This window comes from Selaginella moellendorffii, unplaced genomic scaffold (assembly GCF_000143415.4).
Source record: "Selaginella moellendorffii unplaced genomic scaffold, v1.0 SELMOscaffold_174, whole genome shotgun sequence".
NCBI lineage: Eukaryota > Viridiplantae > Streptophyta > Lycopodiopsida > Selaginellales > Selaginellaceae > Selaginella > Selaginella moellendorffii.
In genome coordinates this window covers 112,149-131,263 of record NW_003314434.1, presented here as the reverse complement: position 1 = coordinate 131,263, position 19,115 = coordinate 112,149, and the positions used below count along the sequence as shown (strand labels likewise).

Below are 19,115 nucleotides of genomic sequence, written 5' to 3'. Positions count from 1 at the left end.
TTTCACTAGTTAAGCCCGCGAATATTCCGCCACATGGAGGAAGTGTCTATTGGAAGTAAAGCTCTCTTTGAGTAGCGAGGCGGGAAAGCGAGCGCCCTAAGGGTATCCTATTTATTTCGATGATTCCTCGCCGAGTGATCGTCGAGGCGCCGGAGCGATGGCCGCGAGCTCGGCAACGGATCACGCTAGCAAATTGCTCGAGGTATTTCTTCGATCGATCCAGCGGCGGGCTTAATCGTTTCGTTTTCAAGGTGGAAGACAGCGTCAAGAAGAAGCTCAAGACAGTCAGAGAATCGATAATAGATGACACAAAAGATGAGGACATACTGGATTACCTCAGAGACGTTTGTAAGTTCCAGGTCAGGATTTTCTTTTTGCCCAGTGACGATGGATGACAGCTCCAGTTCCAGGAAGACAATGTGAGGAATCAGCGCGAGCACATTATCCAGTTGATTGCCAACACGCACGAAAAAGATATCAGTTCCGCCATTCGTCACCTTGCGAATAAGACTTTAGAGAATTACAAGAGTTGGTATACGCACTCTAAGTCTTGGATTGATGATGAGCACTCTAAATCTCGGATTGATGATAAGCACTCTAAATCTGATCAGCACAGGTATCTAAAACTTTTTTTCTATGGTCGCTTCACCACCTTCATTACAGTTTCAAAGGCGACGATCATCTAATGTCCTTGTGCTTGTACTTGCTGATATGGGGAGAAGCGGCGAACTTAAGATTTATGCCCGAATGCCTTTGTTTTATCTTCCACAAGGTTCTTCACCAGAGAAGTAGATCACTTGTGTTTCATTACTATTTCTTTTGCAGATGAAAACAAGTATAATTCGGCATAATGCCAAAGCCAAAAATGGGTTTCTCGAGAGCGTGATTACGCCCGTCTATTCGATTTTGAAGGAGGAAAAAGATCGCAAACCAAGTCCCATTATTTCTCATAGAAGGATTGCAAACTACGATGATCTGAACGAGCTATTCTGGTTGGTAATTTTCATAATTCTTTGTACCAAAGCTGTTTGTTGTTTCCAGGTCCTCTCAGTGCTTGAAAGTCTTCACATGGGATGATAACAATCTTTCTTTGGTCATAACAGTCCCCGGATTAGAGAAATGGCGACGCAAGAAAAAAGTCAATTTTATCGAGCATCGCACTTTTCTTCATATTTTCCATAGCTTTCACAGGCTTTGGATTTTCTTCACAATCATGCTGCAGGTTGGTGCCACTTTGGTGTATTGAACTTGTAATCTGGTAATGTCCACAGGCCCTGCTTATAATTGCGTTCACTCAAAGCCTTAAGCTCAAATACCTTTTACTTTTTGGTCCTACTCATGCCTTCTTGATGTTTTTCCAGTGTAAGCCAGAAGCCTTTGGCTTTTATTAAGATCTTACACTTCGTGTGCAGCCACTCTCGACATCGTCTTTACCTATGGTGCTTATGTAAAGCACAATGTGAGGATTGCTCTCCAGTTTCTTTTCTACGGTGTTGCAACAGGGATCCAAACCTTTCTTTCTATGTAAGGAATGTTTCTGATACGTTTTCTTACCCCTCGTTTCCAGCAAGAGCTTTCAAGAAAATGAACCTGAAACTTCTGTCGACTATTTTAAGATTTACGAGTATGTGGCGTCATTTTATCTCGTAGCGCATTTGGCTCATGCAATCGGCCACTCCCTCTTGAGCTTTTTCCCCACTGATAAAGGGAAATCTGTTACATGGCTCAAATGGATATTCAAGGTTTGTAATTTGCTTTTGGTAAGCTCTAAGAAGTGTAAAACAGGAAAGGTACTTTATCGGGAGTGGCATGCAAGTAAGACCATTGGATTTCCTTAAGTATGTATAATGTCTATTCTAGTCCTCCTTTCTATGTCAATTCGTGATGTCAGGTACGCGTCCTTTTGGATAGTTCTGCTCGCTGCCAAGTTTTTTGTTAGCTATAAGACACAAGTGAGAAGTTTCAAGGTTTTTTTTTATTTATGCCACGATTACTTATCGAATTGCCTTCAGATAGTACCTTTGGTTAAGCCAACGCGCTCTATTATCATGATGAGAGATGCGAATTATGTTTGGCACGACTTTATTTCCAAGAGTATGAGCATGCACGTCCTGTTCCAAGCTTAATTTTCTCTTGATTCTTCGGCAGACCATTACAACATTCTCACCGTTGCCGCCTTGTGGACACCAGTAGTCCTGGAAAGTATATGTTTTCATACTTTGATGAAGGTACTAAAATTGGAATGCATTGCATCGCAGATTTATTTCCTTGACACGCAGATTTGGTATGTCGTATTTTCCGCTATTCTTGGCTGCGTAACTGGTGGTATCGCCCACCTTGGAGAGGTAATGCCAGGTTTTAAATGGTACCAGCTAACTATGAAAGTGATTTTCTCTTCAGATGAGGTCAATGTATATGTTTGCCAAGCAGTTTCGCAGGATGCCAAAACATTTTGAAAAACGATTAGTTGAGGGTTCTGGAGAACCTGTTTTTTACAAGTGCTGGAATGAGCTGATCAGTAAATTGCGAGAGGAAGACTACTTAAGTGACAAGTAAAGTTCTCACAATTCTATCACTTCTTTTTTTCATGGCCTGTTTGTGTTCCAGTGAGAAAGAGCTGTTCGTAATGCCGCCACCAAAAGAATTTACAATTGGAAACGGTGCGGTTAACGTTAACAGGTGGCCTCTTTTTATTGTAGTCAATGAGGTAACCTCTTTAGGAATCAGTAAACTCGTTTTTGATATGATCTTCTTGTGGAATAAGGTGCAACTTGCTGTGTCATTGGCTGATAGAAAAGACCATAACGAGCTTTTAAGAAGTCTCAGCAAAGAAGGCTATCTCCGAGATGCTATCAAAGAAATATTCTTCACCGTTGGAGAAATCCTTGACCGGCTTGGCGTGTGGTAATGTTAGCTCCATATTGGAACTTGGCCCTCAATTGCCTATATAGGACGAACGAGTTGAAAGAAAAGTACTATAATAACTGGAAACATGGCATATACAACGAGGAAGCTACTCATCTGCTTAAAATGCGGATACCGATAACGAGTCCTATGGTTCAAAATCTGCTGGATGACAAGACTCTCCACGTAAACTGGAATGTGAGTGAAATTTCTTGCGTTAGAAAGCAGTCCCTGATACTTATCTTGCAGGATCAGGAGCTGAACACTTTGAGTGTGGAAAAGCTTCGACTTGAGAAAATGCTAAACGGGACAACAAATGTCTTAGACGTTCCTAGAAACGGAGAAGCCCGACGCCGGCTTCTATTCTTTGGCAACTCGTTGCTCATGAAAATGCCAAAGCCTCCATCGGTTGATCGAATGCTATCTTTCAGGTGCTTTTTACAGGCGTGTTCTCTTCAAAAAAAATTTAATATTCTTCTGCTTGCAGCGTTTTGACACCATATCTGGATGAGGAAGTTGTATATAGCACAAACGACCTTCATACGAAAAACAAAGATGGGATTACCACGCTATATTATCTCCAGCTTGTCTACTCAGGTATGTGAGCTGAATTATAGATAGCATGCTAGCATGGTGTTGCAGACGAATGGGAGAATTTTAACGAAAGGATGGAGAAGAAAAGGATAGGGAAGAAAAGCCTTCCTGAGGACGACGACGAAATCCGACTTTGGGCTTCATATCGTGGCCAGACTTTGGCAAGGACGGGTAAGTGCACATTCAATCACTTTGATTGTTGATTTGTGCAATATCTTTCGTATGCAGTTCGAGGAATGATGTATTATTATGATGCCTTGAAGTTTCAACATACCGGGGGCGACGGTGATGAGTTAATAGGTTGGTTAATCGACGATTTTCTTTTGGCAGCTACTTAAACTTGGATTGCACAGACCTCGTGCCTGCGCAAAAGTTCACGTATATTGTAGCTGCTCAAAGATACGGCGAATTTATAAAAACCAAGCACACTAAAGCAAATGACATCAACTTTTTGATGAAGAAGTATAATATCCATGATTTTGTGAACTAACATGAATTCTGTGATACAGGCATCCACTTTTAAGAGTGGCATATATCGACGTAGGAAACGATGGGAAAACGCATTCATCCAAGCTTGCAATGCTTGATGGGAAAGATATAAAAGTAATACTCGATTGTCGCTTCTTTCTTATTTTTATTTTCATTTTTTTCTTTTTAGACAATATACAGCATTGAGCTTCCCGGTGATTTTCGCATCGGCGAGGGAAAGCCGGAAAACCAAAACCATGCCATCATCTTTACCCGTGGAGAAGCATTGCAAACAATTGACATGAATCAAGTGACCTATGCAATAACTTAATCTTTACCGTTTTGATAATTGTTTCCGTCTAGGACAATTACTTTGAGGAGGCTTTAAAAATGCGAAACTTACTTGAGGAATTCCGCCCTCCCCACAAGAAACCGGACAGACAAGTGCCGACCATCTTGGGTGTCCGAGAGCATGTATTTACTGGAAGGTACTAAATCAAACTCGCACTTGAAAATTGATTTTTTTTTTTTTTTTTGCAGTGTTTCATCGCTAGCGTGGTTCATGTCCAATCAGGAAACCACCTTTGTTACTCTCTCCCAACGAGTCATGGCAAATCCATTGAAGTAAGTCCTGCTTTACATTTCCCAACCTTCTACAATACTGTATGCAGGATACGAATGCACTACGGGCATCCAGATGTGTTTGATCGGATCTTTCACATAACCAGGGGTGGGATCAGCAAAGCCTCGAGAACCATCAACTTGAGTGAAGACATCTTTGCTGGTAAGTCACACCTCTGCTCGGTGTGAACTAATCGAATGCAATTGTAGGATACAATTCTACACTCAGAGGTGGCATGGTGACCCATCACGAATATATTCAAGTTGGTAAAGGTCGGGACCTGGGGCTGAATCAAATATCAGCATTTGAGGCCAAAGTCTCGAGCGGAAATGGCGAGCAGATCCTCAGCAGGGACGTCTACCGCTTGGCACGATTCTTTGATTTCTGGAGAATGCTGTCGTTTTACTATACATCTGTTGGGTTCTATATATCTACAGCGGTAAGCATGAATTCAAATCATTGTAAACTTGGACTTTTTTCTTTTTTCATTTTTCTTTTTCTACAGATGATAGTCGTGGCACTTTATGCATACTTGTATGGGAAAGTTTACATGGTAGTCCTAAACTTCCCAACTTCACGTAATAGTTCTGTGTCTTCTTGTGAAGGTTCTGTCGGGGGTGGAAAAAGATATGCTGACAAAGGCTCGCATAGAAGGCAACAACGCACTGGAATCAGTGCTTGCAACGCAAGCGATTTTTCAGTATGGGTTCTTAAACTGCGCTCCCATGGTCACGGGCTACATTTTGGAGCAAGGCTTTCTCAAGGTGATGTTTTCCAAGTTTACAAGGAATGTCTCACAAGCTCAGTTTTATTCACTTTCAGGCTCTACAGTACTTCATTCTCATGTGGCTGCTGGGCTCGTTTATTTTCTTTGCTTTCTCGTTGGCCACAAGAACACACTACTTTGGTAGGACGATACTCCATGGAGGTGCAATGGCAAGTGAAGAAAGAATTAACTTCGAAGCTCCTCTAAACCATGGATGTTGTGTGTCAGTATCGCAGCACTGGGCGTGGATTTGTCATTGAGCACGTCCATTTTGCTGAGAACTATCGCTTCTACTCGCGCAGCCATTTTGTCAAAGGGTACGTCTTTTATGTCCTCGTTCGAAGCTAATCCCCGTGTAGTTTGGAGATAGCAATGCTGTTGTTCGTCTACGTGGTATATGGAGCACAACGGACAAGAAAAGGATACGTTCTACTGGCTCTGGACATCGGTTTCCTTGCCATATGCTGGCTCTACGCCCCGTTTTTCTTCAATCCACTCAGCTTTGAGTGGCAAAAGTAAGTTAGTCTGATGGCGTTGTTTGCACGAATGATAAATTCTTCTTTTCCAGGACTGTGGAAGACATAACCAACTGGAATAACTGGCTTACAAACAAGAGCCATTCCGCCCCGGATTACGAGAGCTGGGCCACCTGGTGGGAAAAACGGGTACAAGAAAAGTTATCCAACTTGAAAACTACTAGTTTCGTGTTTCTCTTGTTCTTTCTGCTAGACGGATTTGATGGGCTTCCGAGCTAGAGCCGTGGAATGCATCCTGAGCTTACGCTTCTTCCTTATCCAGTTTGGAGTGGCTTATCACCTCAGGTCGGGTGTCGGAACAATCTCTCTGCTGGTAAAAGCTGTGTTTTCGTCTTTAAGAGCATGCACAAACAAGAGAGCTTGTGCTGTCAGGTGTACGCAAGTTCATGGGTGTTGTTCGTTTGCATAGGCTTGCTAGTGGCGGTAAGCTCCAAACCCAGCCAGCTCTCACGCTAATCAAACGTTTCTCTCTTTTGTAGTTCCTGTCGCTCAGCCCAAGGAGCAGTAACAAGCTCCGCTTTGTTCACTTCCTTGCATTCATAGTTCTTCTCGCTGCCTTCATCACCGGATGCGTCTTCACGCTGAGGCTCCAAGTCCTGGATGTTATAGCGAGCATCCTAGCTCTCATTCCCACCGGCTGGGGGATTCTCAGCGTAAGCTTTGTGTAGCTTCCCTCCAATCCATTATCACCTCCAACTCTTTCTTCGCAGATTGGCATAGCTTGCAAACCATGGCTCAAGAAGGCGAGGCTGTGGTGGCTCATGTCCGTCTGGGCCTGGAGCTACGACGTCGGCATGGGCTACGTGATCTTCGCTCCCATCATCTTCCTCTCGTGGTTCCCATTTATCTCTCCACTCCACACGCGCATTCTCTTCAACCAAGCTTTTAGCCGCGGGCTCGAGATATCTGTGCTACTGTCAACCCCCATAACCACCACAACAGAAGAAACCATCGGAAGACAACGGGCTCTGGACTTGAATCTGCAGAGAGCAATAGAGACAACAGTTTGCTGTGTGGATCAGGCAGTTTTGCGGGGCCTCAAATGGTCCGTTCTAAGAGTCGACGTTGGCCTCGACACGACTGCTCTCCGGGAAGGTGTTGCAGCAGGCACCGAGAGAGTAAGGCTGTGTTTTCGATCGATCACCAATCATGACTTCTTGCCGTGGTGTGCTAATTTTCAGAGCGTTGCGACGATGATCTTCAGTGTCGATTCAGTGGCGAGAAAGGTGCTGGTCTGCGCTGGAGTCCCAAGTTTCGTGGCGGGGAATGGAGTCGGCGCTGTCGAGTGGCTGAGAAAGGCTTTGGAGCCATTGAATGGGAACAGTGGTGGCGAGTCCATGTTTGCTCAGGGACAAGTAAGCTCCTTCCTTGTATTAGTTTCTCGTCTCGTTTACATGTTCATATTGTTTCAGGGCAGCAACGTTGATGGAATCAGCAAAGCGATGCTCATAGCCGAGGAGCACGCTGCTCACATTTTTTCATCCTAAAAATGCGATAACTGTTAGAGCTGAACGAAACAAGAATAAAAAGTACCATACCATTAGCGGTAGTGTTCTAAAGATGGGAGAGTTGTCAAGAGCTGTATGAAACAAATGGGAGAATTGTCAAGAGCTGTATGAAACAAATGTAAAACAGATGAACTCGTACCGTTATGCGAGAACTAAGTTAAGGATGGCTGCAGCCACAGCCTCGTCCTCGACGGCTACGGCGGGGAATCCTAGAGAGAAGGCTCTCAGAACATCAAACTTGTTGATCGGCTCACAGGCGCGGCGTTGACGCTTGACGATGAAAGAGAGCTGGCCGAGTTGGCCGGGAGTGCATTTCCGGTGGAGCTCCCAGGCATCATCGAAGGAGATGGCAGCCTTTTCCTGGCAGGTTGACGCGGTAGCACACCCAGAAGATGGTGCGGATCCATGCCTTGGCGAGCTTATCTCCCTCCTTTCTCGCCAACTTAATGATCCATCTTGCGTGACCCATTCGGTGGAGCTGTGCGGAGGTAAGTTGATATCGTTTAGCAACGAAAAAGCTCGCTAAATTCGACTATCAGGAACGCACCTCTCGAACACTAGACAGGCCGAGGCATTTGCTATTGTCTCGGAAGAGGGAGTCGCCAAGGGTACGAGGCGATTGGTTGCGGTGACTGGGAACCTCGCAAAGGAGGCTATCCAGCGTGCGGAAGAACTCTCTGCGCGTGTGTCCAACGCCTACTCGCTGGAACTCACAGAGCTAGAAAAGGCAAGTTGGAATTTGCGTTGTGATTCATACTAAAGTCTTTAGATTGTAAACAGGAACTCGCTGCACTTAAAAACCTCTCGCAAATTCCACTGGTTCGGAAGGTCTATTTGCAGCAGCAACTTAGCGAGCTCCAGGTACTAGAGTTTTCATGCTTCGAGTTTTGATATCTCATCGGCATGTTTCTTTCACATGTAAGAAGACAGAAGGAACCATCGGAAGAAGACAGAAGAAGAAGCTTGAACATACATACTGGGAATTTATGATATTACAATGGACCTTTTGAGGCTTTCACTGTGGCAGCTATCCGGCAATAATATCCTGTCAAAACTATATGGCTATTAGCACGAACAATGCTAACAAGCCATCCACACTCACTTGGATGATGGTGGAGCTCCTTTCCTTTTCATAATCTTTGGTCGCCGGCTATCTTTTGTTCCTTTTTCCTGTACAATAGCAGCGCTACTAGCCGGGTGTCCCCCAACTGTTATAGAGTCGCTTTATTCCAGGACGAATCGCTCGTATTTTCACCAGGGTAGAAGTTTGTATCTGTAAGGAACAGCTTTAGCGAAAAGAAGAGCAATAAAGTGAAAGTCGGCACACCTTTGGGCAGTTCCGAAGGTCTAAAGTCTCCAGCAAACTGCAATCTCTTATGGCTTCTTCCAGCTCGCCTTCCTCGATTCCAGATGCCTACAAGCGAGGAGGTGAGATGAAAAGAGGTTTTTTTTTTTGGGCGTAAGAAAACTAAGTACCTGCAAACACAGGCTCACGAGCTTGGGACAATCCAGTTTAAGATCCATGAGCGACAGGCAGTTACTAAAAGAACACAAAGTTAGAGGGCAAAGGTGATAGGCGAATGCGATCCACATACCTCAAGTTCAAAGCTATCAAGTTCGTGCACGCCAGTCGTACCTCCTTTATGTTGGTGGACAAGGAGAGGTTCAGAATCGAGAGATGGAGGCAACCAGCCGATGACGGAATGAAAACTCTCTTGATGTTGGGGCACCCGACGCAGTTCAAAGTCTGCAAGCACCTCTCCGCTGAAACTTCCATTGGCTGTTCTTCACGGTCAGCATCGTGCATATGGGTATCCTCCTCGGTGCTTGCAGACGGCCACTCGATGTCAAACACGTTGGAGCAGCCATTGAGACTGACGTGTTTGAGGTGGGGACATTCCGACAGCAGCCCGTCGATTGCATTCCGGTCAAGGCTCCCATACGAAAGATCAAGTTCTTGCAGATCCGGAAGTAGTTTTCCACCATGCAAGGCGACCAAAGCGTCGTTGGCGAGGTATTTACACGCAGAGAGCCTCAAGACCTGGAGAGAAAAAAATTTAACACCCAACAATTTTCCGAAGATAATCACTGACCTCCAACTGAGGACATGCTTCGTAGATGGGAGACAAGTCGGTCAAAAATGTGTAAGAGAGGTCCAAAACTGTTAAGCCCGGCAACTGCTTCAAGGCTAGCAAACCACTTGGTCCCACGGAAGGACATGACGCCAGAACAAGGGACTGTATAAGCGAGCATGCATTACTCGTGGCCGCAAGACAGTCATCTCCTAGTTGGCTGCACAGTACAGCATCAGTAACAACCAAGTAACGTACGTGTTATCAGATCAAACCTGCAGTACGAAGCATCTAAAGACAGGAGAGACGGGCAAATGATTTCCGCCTGGCGAAGAATTCCACACCCCCTGAGATCAAGAGCCACCATCTGATCCGCTCTGATGACAAGTGTTTTCAGGTGGGGACAGATTCCAAGATTTAAGGATCTCAATCCGACCTGCCACAACACAGCAGCATCTAAGTCATCAATTACCCAACCAAGAAAACATACCGGTTTTAAGCTTGCCCGACTGAGATGGTCACATCCATCTAACAGCAAGCGTTGAAGCTCTGGACACTGAAGATCGATAGAGGAAACTGTTCGGCAGCCAGCAAGAGATAAATAAAGTAACGATGAGCTCGATAACCTTATAGCCGTTAGACCCTGCACAGCGTACTCATGTGCACTTGCCATTTCGAGAAACAGAAAGGACATACCTCACAGCTGTCGAGGATAAGTGATCTCAATCGCGGGCATCCGCCCCCATTACTGAAGACTTCACATAAAGAGTTCGAAAGCGAGTCACAGTCTGTCAAGTCGACCTCGTACAAGGATGGGCATTGCAAAAGTATGGTCGCCAGGTTTTGTTGTTGATTTAGAACTAGCTTCTGTTAGAAAATGTATATAGAATGTAAGTAATTTATAACACGTAGCCGACACTTTACCTGAAGGCTACTCGAACTTATATCAATTCTGTTGAGCATTGGACACTTTGTGACATCGATCGATGTCAGAGCTGGCGAACGAAGAGCAAGCTCTGAAAACCTGATCCAAGTGAAAGATGCCAAAAAGTGAAAGGGACCATAAAACAAAAGAGGACTTACTTCCGACAGTTTGTCAAACTGATCTTCTTTAGGCGCGGTAAGTCTAGCGATACCGTCGTCAGCAACCAGCAAAAATCAAGAAGAAGTTCCTGCAAGAGAAGGACTAAAGTTAACAGGGTGCAAAGTCCATCCTTGACTTACTTCGAGCATGTAACAATGAGAGATGGCCGTCATAGACGAGGAATTGATTCCTTCGCAATTGACAAGGGTCAAAGAAACGAGCACTGGCATCCGAACACCCTGCAAAATCGGACTCAGAATTTAATCCGCAAACTTACAACTCTCATGCTTACTTCAAGAGAAATGTTAGGACAATTTGAAGCATCAAGGGACCTCAAGTTTGAGCACGCGATAGCAATCTCTCGCAGAGTTTCATCACTGACATAAGAGCAATGAGATATATCCAGCTCCGACAAAAGTGGACAGGTTGTCGCTGCTGCTCTCACTCCAGTATCAGAAAGCTTATGGCATGACGATATATCAAGACGCAAGAGTCGAGGACAGTGAAGTATTACAGCAGCTGTGCCTGTGCGTCTTAGAGACAACCCTTGCAAATGTGAACCTCTGCAAACGAGACATAAGGTTACGGACCAAGAACTTGAACATTTAGCACTGTACCTACCGGACATGAACTCGTAAAACTCGGCATTTTACAATATCGAGTTTTAGCAAGTGGTCATGACGGATCTGTATCTCTTGAGAAGCTCCACTGCCTAAGACAGCGTCTGAAATACTCAAAGTTCTCAAACTAGCGCATTCGGCCGATAAAGCGTGAAAGAACGGATCACCATATAACCCCTCTCCCAAGCTAAGAACCTGCAGTGCTCTGAAATTCAAAGAAAAAACAGGGATGAGTGCATGAAAAAGTAATCACTTGAATTACTCGTCACCTGAGGCTCCGGATTGCGTCAAGCGCAAGTAGATCCTCCACAATTTTACATTTCAGGTTTAGCTCGATTGCGTTGGGATACCTTTGGCATAAGTTTCTCACTGCAGAAGATTTTGTAAGAAACAATTGCAACATTGATGCGGTCACCTTGCTTCGGAGTCACCCGTCGGCCTTCAAAATTCAAAATCTTCCAAAAGTCCTCGTGCGCACTTGCGACACGCCATTGCCGACAAACTATTGCCGCACGACACAAGGAGACGTCATCCAGATAAGAGAAAACCTGCACAGTTTCAACAGGTATTCTAGCTCCACATCAATAAACAAAAGTTACCTTGTGAAGCAAATCATCTGTAAGATCCATCCTAGCCTCTCCAGCAAAAGGTTCTTCTGGCTCCACCTCCCGGGGCGCGATGGGAACGATTTTCTCTTCCTCCTTCTCTGCGATAGACATCTCCCTGCGAAGCTCCTGGATCTGTAGCTCAAAAGCCTGCGTCTCTCGAGTCTTCCTACGCCTGCAGTGGTGTCATAAAAAATCCAAAAGGAATTTATGGAAGGTAAAACCACCAAGACTTACGCAGCAAAAGTAACAAGCTTCGTCCTCTTGGAAAGCTTGTGTAGCTGGGACTTGTTAGCTCCCGGAGGCGCTAGCAAAAAACACTGCTGCTCGGTCTCAGGAGTATCCTCTTCCATGATCCTCAGTGCCTCGGCTTGATTGCGAAGCCCCCGCCCAAGCTCCGAGATAATCTCCGCCGCGATCCTGGAACCATCTACATCCCCAAACTCAAACCCCAGAGACAGGGAATCCGAGCAAGCCTTCAACGCAGCACTGCTCTGGTACCCCCTGAGCGATTCGCCAGCGCCAGCGGCAGTGGAGCTCGTTCCAATGTCCTCACTGCCGCTAATGCCGCTGGAGCTGCGAGCTAGACCTTTCCCTCTCAGGATCCGGCGCTCCTGTTGTTCCAACTCGGGCATGGAGGAATGGGGCTCATTCTCCAGCCCTCTCGCCGCCCACTCGTCGCCGCCGTTGTTGCTGCTGCTGCTGCTGCTGCTGTTGCCGCTGCTGCTGCCAGAAATCTCCTCCATTTCGAACGCGCATTCCTGGTAATCCACGCGATGCGCCGGCGCCGTGCTCTCGGGCTCGCACGCTTACCTCGATTGTGAGCTCCACTCGCACGCACAAACCCTAATTTTATTTCAGACCTAGGCCAAAACTCTCTCCAGCTCACTGCGATAATAAAAGGGGTAAAATAACTGCAATGCATTTTTATCTTTTCTCCTGCCGTATATATATTTCTTTATCCATTGGACAAAATGCAAGGGTAAATTCTGATAGATATATTTGCCCTAAACCTGGCACACGAAACACGTGCTTGGATACGCCATATCTCCTCCTGCTCGTATTCCCTTTCTCCAGTAAAAAGTCAAATAAAAGGTATGTACGTTTTTCAAGGTCTGGTTTAAACTACGCTTATTGGCTCCGAAGTGGGGGCAAGCTTCTCCAGATTAGGCGGGGCCACTAAGTTGGCGGAGCCGAGGCTTAGCCTCGTCAGGTCCTCCGGTTCCTCCTCCAGTGCTAAGGTTTTAGCAGGGGTTTTGGGCTTAGGCCCCGCTAACTTATCCGCCGCTGGATTTGGCGACGTGGATATACACAGCCACTGTCGCGGATTTTCCACGGAAGATGACGAAATGCTCTCCTCCTGGGGCGCGAGCGGTGGAAGATGCCTTTGGAATCTGGGAGATTCCCTTGGATCCGAGCTCGTTGCATCGTCCATTGCCTGCTTGCCACGAAGATTTCTCCGGGGATTACAATCCGCCTGTCCTTGTTCCAAGGTCAGTGGAAGAACAAGTGGATGCTTCTTCTTACCTCTGGGGAGATGTCAAACAAGCTGGAGCGGCGCTTGCGCTTGGTGAGATTGCTCTGGCGGATGAAATACTTCTGCGCGTGGCTCGCGACCTGCGTCGGCGTCCTGCTCGTCACGTAATTCCTCGAGATCCCCCGCCAATCTCCTTTCCCCAGCGCGTGGAGACCCACCAAGAACAGCCGGTGTTCTTCCTCCCTCCACGGAACACCTGGAAAATTTCCAGAGAGATTCAGCCAATTGCGGTGTGGACGACGTGAATTGAGGAGGATTGGAAGCGACCCAAGCCGAGAGATCGCGAGAATGGGCGAGAATTGGGCTGCAATTTACCTTTCTTCCTCGCTCTCGCGTAGCTCGACGCCTGGACGAGCCCATCCGAGGCGTAGCCATCGCCGCCCGACTCAGATTGCTCCGACGCGACCGCGGAGCTGCTCGTCGGCGTCGCGATTGCTTGCATTGTCACCAAATTCCCTGCGCTGGCGCTCCTCCGCATCGCTACGCCGCTCGCGCCGTCCGTGGCCTTCATCGTGAGCCTCACGCCAAACAACCGGATGCCGCGATCCGGACACGTCCTCGAGTTGTGGCCATTGTGGCCACAATGCGAGCACCTCCGCGCCATCCTGATCGATTGCCAGTTCTTCCCACACAAGAGAAACTTCTCCACAAATCTGGAATCTTAACCGCGGAGAGTGTGAGAAAAAGAAGACCCAATGCCCTCGCTGCAATGGCCAAGCACACAGGTAGATCTGGGGCCGGTTAGCTGACAAGACAAGGCACCGACCATGATCCGACGGTCCAGATTCATCGTCAATTCCTCCGCGGGAATGTTCTATGTCTGTGAAAATGTAGCCTAAAATCTCAGGGTTTCCATCCTCGCGATGGAGGACGAGGTGATCTTGGAGCTCCGCGACAGCGATTGCGAGGAGGGAGGAGCTGCGGTTCACGCTGCGGCGATGGAGAGGGAGGATTGGATTCCGCTGCTTCTCGCGAGGAAGTGCAAGGTTTTCTTGCGTGCGTCCAGGGTCATGTACGTTTGCGAGTCGAGATATTCGCTCCTGCTAACGTAGGGTCTACAGATTATCGGAGCGATCCAGCTATTTTCGATCGCTCTTCAGCAATTTCAGGTTCTTGTCTATCGCTCGACTCGGGATTTCGGTTAATCCTTTTCGTTTTCAGGGAGGCCCATAGTGATCACGTTGTTGTGACTTGGAATTTGGAAGTTCTAGCCAACATTTTGCAAGGAATTCTATTCGAGCGCCTCGACGTAGCTCCTTGCAGCGTCGCAGACTTGCTTGAGGTAAAAACCATCGCAAGTATAGCTTCTTCTTTTCATCTCTTTGCTCTTTGCATGCAGGGCGCCACATTTTTTGGCTGCGATTCTATTATTTCTGAGTGTCAAGTTTGGATTGCTTCTGACATGCTCTCGTGTTCTCGAGACAACCAAGATGTTTTGCAGTACGTTCCTCGTCTCTGGAAAGTTGCCACTGAAACAGGTTTGTTTCTTAATATCTGAAATCACAAGGAAACCTGTGGTATGCATTCAGGAGTCCCTACTATTGCCAGTGCTTGCGCGCGCTACCTCGCAATCAACTTTGTAAGTAAACCTTTTAACTTTGTTTCCTCTCTTTATGGAAGTAACTTGGTCCAGCGGCAGTGACTTCAGGAAGATGCGGGCTCTGGTGAATTCCTCGAAAACATTCCACTTTTACTTTTTCAAGCTGCTGTAAACCATCCATTTCTCACAATATCCAGGTGCGGTTGTTTACAAAGCTATGTCTTGTGGCCAACAACAATCTCTTTTACAGCGAGAGAAACCTTTTCCAGGCTATCTTACGCAGGTGTAGGTTTGAAACAAGGGATTGCGCACTCGAGCTAATAAGCAAGGTTGCACATTATTATACCTTCTGTATGAACTCATTTCTAAAATCATTTACCGAGACAGGTCAGAATGCATTGGGTGCCGGTGGACTTTCTAGCAGGTCGGTGGATCCATAATACGTGTCTTTTCTTCTTTCTTACACTTCTCTACCTATCCAGCTCAGTCGGATAACTCATTATTGAACTCCCACAATCGTGACCTTCCTTTGGAACCTCCTGAAATAAAATCCGCGGGCCTTCGCCTTTCTCAATACACAAAGGTCAGATATTTGTTTTTGTGCTTTCTTGTGATTTATTTTATTCTTTTCTTGATAGATTTTAAATCTTACTGGATGCCAGCAAGTTACAGACGTGATATTGTTCGACTCGGTTCTTTGTTCCCCTATAAAAGTTGAAGGAGAGTACATACTTCATTCATTCCTGAACAGTTCTTCTCGATATTCAAACTCTTCTGCAGCTGGTCCGTTCCTCAATCACCTAGTCAGCCTGTATCCTCTTCAAGAAGAGAGGACGCAATTTGAGCTAATGCAACTTCCAAGCGTATCAGAAGAAGTTAACAAACCAGATAGATCCGGTATTCCACTTTTGAACAGCCTTCGAATTTTGCTTCTCGGTAAGTGCTGGAGAGTAAGACCAGAGGAGCTATTTCTTTGGATAAAGACGACGTGCTCAAGCCTGCAACAGTTGAACGTGTCGCAGTGTCCTCAATTTTCGGCTTTTTTCCTATCGCATTTGGCTTCGGCTTGCCCTTTTATTGAGGTAGCGGACTTTTCTCGAGATTTAAGCGTTATCCACCTTGCGACCGTGAAGAAGCCTTGTACTGGAAAACTGTTGACGACTTCGTACAAGAAAGGTTCATGGGACACTCATCGTTATTTAGTCGAACTTCATCTTACGGGGCATACTGAGCTCAAAGGTCCGTCTTCTAAGTATACTCCTTTTTGCTACCATGCGTTAATCTGCTTTGCATCACAGATTCTGAGTTATCTTTGATATCGAAAAAGTGTCCAAGTATATCTGCAATCTCATTAAGTGGATGCAGTAATCTCAGTGACTCGGGCATTGCAAAGTTTTTGCAAGGCCATCCAAAACTGCGGTTTCTCCGAGCTGCTATCACCGCATTTGGATTTCAATCTGTATGTGCATTACTGGCGGCTTCTGATCAAGAATGTAACCTGGAAGTATTGGACCTTGCCTACTGTACAGGTTTCCTGATCTCTTTCATGTGTTTAACCGAAGAAAATTCAACTCACAAAACTACAGGATTGTCTGCTGGAGCTCTTGTTCGTCTGCTGACACGAATATCCAGTTTCTTAAGCCTATCGCTTTGTTACACGAACCTCATTGATGATGGCCTCTTTCTGTCTTGTGGAACCTCTCTGGAAACTTTAAATATACGAGGAACGCAGGTAAGGATCGCGTAAGCTGTTTTTTGCAAGAATCACTTAAAATGTTAGCAATGCAGGTTACTGGAGCGGCTATATCATACACAATCAGAAAAAATTTTAAACTTACAAGTCTGAACTTCAGAGACTGTAGAGGAGCATTTTCGTATGAAGGTTTGAAAGAGGAAAAACTGGATCTTCGTAGGTTGAAAGCCGGGTGGGGTGTGGCACACATACTGGCAAACGCAAAACTTCCCTTTTTACAAACACTTCACCTGGGACTCGGAGCACAGATTACCAGCACATTTCTTCGTGAGCTTCCCAGTCGTTGTCCACAGTTACAACATCTTTCTCTGTCTCTCCAGGTAAGATCAGTTGTTTGCGTTATCTATTTACTTACGGTTTTCTCCATGATTGCAGGACCTTTTAGATGACGACTTAAATCATGCAATAGCGAAGTTACCATTCTTGACTACGCTGAAACTGCGTCATACTTTGCAGCCATTGTCGGGAAAGTTTTTGGAATCTTTAACTTCCAATCTTGTCTCTCTGAAGCTTGAAGATGTTTGCCCTTCGCTTACAAATGCTCAACTTGCATCAATTGCGACTTCTTGTAAAGGTCTGCGTCAACTGTCACTGACGGCTTGCCGTTGCCTTGATTCTGGTCTGTAAATCTTATTTTTCTTCGTACTTCCACATAACAGTTTTCTTATTGTCAACAGGTGCTCTGAGCATAATTTCTAAAGCCTGGCCTGCACTTTCTGAACTTAAGCTGGAGGTTTGAATTAACATCTAGAACCAACGTCTTAGCTGACGCTCTTTCTCTTATTTGCAGGATTGTGGTGAGGCTACAAGGGAAGGTGCCGCTGTCTTACTCTGCTTGTATGGACTCCAATCGTTGACATTACGTCATAATGTAAGATGGAAACGTTGGGAATGCCTTACTTAATTCGTTTGCTTTGAGCAGGGAGCTGGTCTGCCAAGGAACTTCATAATGGATGCTTCGTATCAGGTACTTAAATCTGGGCGGGGGTAGCTGAAAGATCTCTAAGATATTCTATTTGCAGTTCCCACTGCTGAGATGCTTATCTCTGGACTCATGTGATACGTCAGGGCATTTCAACACGCCTCAGGTGAGTAAACTAGACACAGTATATAAAATCTTACATGCTTTCTCCATCCTAGGATGGAGACTGGAGATCCATTTCCACAATCAAGATAGCTCACTGCAGACATGTCCCTAGTGCATTTTGCCTTGAGGGAAGGGGACGAAGAGTCCACAGGCAGACTGAGGTGATGGAAAGAGGAGGCACCACGCTGCGTACATTCATAGTCAAAGAGAGGCTCTAGACAAGCGTGTAATCCAGGTGCCTTTTGAAGAACATCATTCACTTTTAGTTTCTAGTTCCTGGACTAACACCACGCCTACATCTCCTTAACGACAGTTTGGAAGCCTTTTCCTTTCTCCCAGTAGTCAGCCAGGGAATGAATTCCAAGGTCGGGTCCTTTCATATCAGCTCGCTTCTTCTTCTTCGCAGCAAACGAGACGCCATATCGTTCCTCGACATCTAGACAATCACGGAGTGATCAGCATTACTAGAGGTACAACAAAGTCTTACCTTTGGCCAATTTATCGTGGAGCTGACCATCCTTTGTGAAGGACATCATGAGCTGCGGCGGCCCCAGAGGCAGCGCGTCTCCTCGATCAAACTGCCAGAAGTGGAACGTCTTGCCATACGTCTTGGCGACTTTGGCAAGCTCGGCGTGCTCGGCCATCTCGGGCAGGCCCGGACAGAAGAGGATGCCGCTCTTCACCTCGTACTCGTGAGAGTGCCAGAGCTTCTTCTCCTCGTCCGGCAGCCCCATGAAGAGAGCTTCGGAGATGATATACTCGATGCCGATGAGCCTCGCGTTCGCGTCATCGCTGTCGTATATAACGCACTGCCGCATGTCTTCGTTTACATGGCCGCAGTAGTGGTGGGCTTCTACCTGGCGGCTCATGTCGTGTCCATAGCCGTGGAAGCTGAGAAGAAACCAAGACAAGGCGTCAGCCAAAGGCAAGCAAAAAGAGAAACTTCTTTGCTCTAAGTTGATGTTTTCTCGTGGCAGGAAAACGCACAAGAGGGAAGCTGGAACACCAAAAACTCTATGGAGAAAAGCTTCTTCCAAAACAGAGAAGAGAAAATCGGGAACCACAACAACAACAAAGGCGAGAGAGATCTAGAAGGAGCTTGCGATCTTACGCGCAAAGATGTTGATGGATCTTGTTCACTGGAGCGAAGCTTTGGAGGATTGAAGCGCCGGACTCCAAGACCTTGGTCTTGGTCTCCTTGGCATCGCCAGGAACATACTCCCTCGTCGCCACCGGCCCAGGCCCAACAGCAGCCATTCTCTTCTTCCTCTCGATCAATCGACGAGCTAAAACCCTCTTGCCAAGTGGCGTATATGCACATTGCCACCCGACCGCCACGTGTCACAACCTGCAAGCATATTCTGCTTGCTTTGTATATTCAGTCAGGGGATATTCTGTACATTCTGTTAGGGGCGGGAT

The 19,115-nt window shown here is 46.3% G+C and overlaps 4 protein-coding genes and 1 pseudogene across 8 annotated transcripts; 2 read left to right on the top strand and 3 right to left on the bottom strand.

The window, feature by feature from the left end:
• The first annotated feature begins 141 nt into the window (after nt 1–141).
• On the top strand, nt 142–7,433 carry LOC9638859 (annotated as a pseudogene).
• A 910-nt stretch (nt 7,434–8,343) lies between these two features.
• On the bottom strand, nt 8,344–12,656 carry LOC9638858 (F-box/LRR-repeat protein 15). Of its 2 annotated transcripts, XR_002991350.1 has the most exons (18): nt 12,017–12,656; nt 11,774–11,954; nt 11,590–11,722; nt 11,444–11,543; nt 11,176–11,379; nt 10,847–11,117; nt 10,695–10,793; nt 10,554–10,642; nt 10,395–10,494; nt 10,167–10,337; nt 9,961–10,113; nt 9,746–9,906; nt 9,492–9,690; nt 8,994–9,439; nt 8,875–8,938; nt 8,726–8,812; nt 8,501–8,671; nt 8,344–8,452 (listed from the first exon to the last, which is right to left on the bottom strand). XR_002991350.1 is itself a non-coding variant. In XM_024667461.1 (17 exons), the coding sequence occupies exons 1-17, from the start codon at nt 12,523–12,525 to the stop codon at nt 8,588–8,590; spliced, it is 3,051 nt and encodes a 1,016-aa protein (XP_024523229.1). In that variant the 5' UTR covers nt 12,526–12,656; the 3' UTR covers nt 8,344–8,587. The 2 variants fall into 2 exon arrangements, 1 of the variants encoding a protein (XP_024523229.1); XM_024667461.1 differs by having other exon boundaries at nt 8,344–8,671.
• Nucleotides 12,657–12,817: 161 nt separating this feature from the next.
• LOC9639118 (transcription factor MYBS3) lies at nt 12,818–14,034 on the bottom strand. 2 transcript variants are annotated; one of them, XM_024667462.1, is made up of 3 exons: nt 13,632–14,034; nt 13,307–13,512; nt 12,818–13,217 (listed from the first exon to the last, which is right to left on the bottom strand). In XM_024667462.1, the coding sequence occupies exons 1-3, from the start codon at nt 13,918–13,920 to the stop codon at nt 12,900–12,902; spliced, it is 813 nt and encodes a 270-aa protein (XP_024523230.1). In that variant the 5' UTR covers nt 13,921–14,034; the 3' UTR covers nt 12,818–12,899. The 2 variants fall into 2 exon arrangements, with proteins under 2 accessions (XP_024523230.1, XP_002993844.2); XM_002993798.2 differs by having other exon boundaries at nt 12,818–13,256; nt 13,632–14,032.
• Nucleotides 14,035–14,171: 137 nt separating this feature from the next.
• LOC9638857 (BTB/POZ domain-containing protein FBL11) lies at nt 14,172–18,113 on the top strand. 3 transcript variants are annotated; one of them, XM_024667478.1, is made up of 20 exons: nt 14,172–14,328; nt 14,378–14,425; nt 14,478–14,598; nt 14,656–14,794; nt 14,846–14,895; nt 14,965–15,053; nt 15,107–15,185; nt 15,244–15,280; nt 15,339–15,439; nt 15,495–16,095; nt 16,155–16,385; nt 16,443–16,588; nt 16,645–16,929; nt 16,985–17,228; nt 17,287–17,342; nt 17,400–17,480; nt 17,532–17,576; nt 17,632–17,697; nt 17,750–17,931; nt 18,010–18,113. In XM_024667478.1, exons 1-19 carry the CDS (start codon nt 14,180–14,182, stop codon nt 17,912–17,914), a joined length of 2,733 nt encoding a protein of 910 aa, XP_024523246.1. In that variant the 5' UTR covers nt 14,172–14,179; the 3' UTR covers nt 17,915–17,931; nt 18,010–18,113. The 3 variants fall into 3 exon arrangements, with proteins under 3 accessions (XP_024523246.1, XP_024523247.1, XP_024523245.1); XM_024667479.1 differs by lacking the exon at nt 18,010–18,113 and having other exon boundaries at nt 15,519–16,095; nt 17,750–17,968; XM_024667477.1 differs by lacking the exon at nt 18,010–18,113 and having other exon boundaries at nt 17,750–17,968.
• Nucleotides 17,859–19,108, bottom strand: LOC9639117 (oil body-associated protein 1A). Its single transcript, XM_002993797.2, has 3 exons — nt 18,808–19,108; nt 18,184–18,587; nt 17,859–18,132 (listed from the first exon to the last, which is right to left on the bottom strand). Exons 1-3 carry the CDS (start codon nt 18,951–18,953, stop codon nt 17,990–17,992), a joined length of 693 nt encoding a protein of 230 aa, XP_002993843.1. The 5' UTR covers nt 18,954–19,108; the 3' UTR covers nt 17,859–17,989.
• Nucleotides 19,109–19,115: the final 7 nt, after the last annotated feature.

What these genes read in the sequence shown, in the direction of transcription:
- LOC9639118 (XM_002993798.2), bottom strand. Translation starts at nt 13,920, where the DNA reads ATGGCGCGGAGGTGCTCGCATTGTGGCCACAATGGCCACAACTCGAGG. An exon ending in CGCGAGAGCGAGGAAGAAAG is followed by an intron (nt 13,513 to 13,631) that starts GTAAATTGCAGC and finishes GAAATTTTCCAG; the next exon opens with GTGTTCCGTGGAGGGAGGAA. An exon ending in TGTTTGACATCTCCCCAGAG is followed by an intron (nt 13,257 to 13,306) that starts GTAAGAAGAAGC and finishes GAACAAGGACAG; the next exon opens with GCGGATTGTAATCCCCGGAG.
- LOC9639117 (XM_002993797.2), bottom strand. Translation starts at nt 18,953, where the DNA reads ATGGCTGCTGTTGGGCCTGGGCCGGTGGCGACGAGGGAGTATGTTCCT. An exon ending in ATCCATCAACATCTTTGCGC is followed by an intron (nt 18,588 to 18,807) that starts GTAAGATCGCAA and finishes GTTTCTTCTCAG; the next exon opens with CTTCCACGGCTATGGACACG. An exon ending in CCACGATAAATTGGCCAAAG is followed by an intron (nt 18,133 to 18,183) that starts GTAAGACTTTGT and finishes GTGATTGTCTAG; the next exon opens with ATGTCGAGGAACGATATGGC.
- LOC9638858 (XM_024667461.1), bottom strand. Translation starts at nt 12,525, where the DNA reads ATGGAGGAGATTTCTGGCAGCAGCAGCGGCAACAGCAGCAGCAGCAGC. An exon ending in TTAGATGCTTCGTACTGCAG is followed by an intron (nt 9,691 to 9,745) that starts GTTTGATCTGAT and finishes TGTACTGTGCAG; the next exon opens with CCAACTAGGAGATGACTGTC. An exon ending in ACCTTCGGAACTGCCCAAAG is followed by an intron (nt 8,672 to 8,725) that starts GTGTGCCGACTT and finishes TGTTCCTTACAG; the next exon opens with ATACAAACTTCTACCCTGGT.
- LOC9638857 (XM_024667478.1), top strand. Translation starts at nt 14,180, where the DNA reads ATGGAGGACGAGGTGATCTTGGAGCTCCGCGACAGCGATTGCGAGGAG. An exon ending in GCCGGTGGACTTTCTAGCAG is followed by an intron (nt 15,281 to 15,338) that starts GTCGGTGGATCC and finishes CTACCTATCCAG; the next exon opens with CTCAGTCGGATAACTCATTA. An exon ending in TAATGGATGCTTCGTATCAG is followed by an intron (nt 17,577 to 17,631) that starts GTACTTAAATCT and finishes TTCTATTTGCAG; the next exon opens with TTCCCACTGCTGAGATGCTT.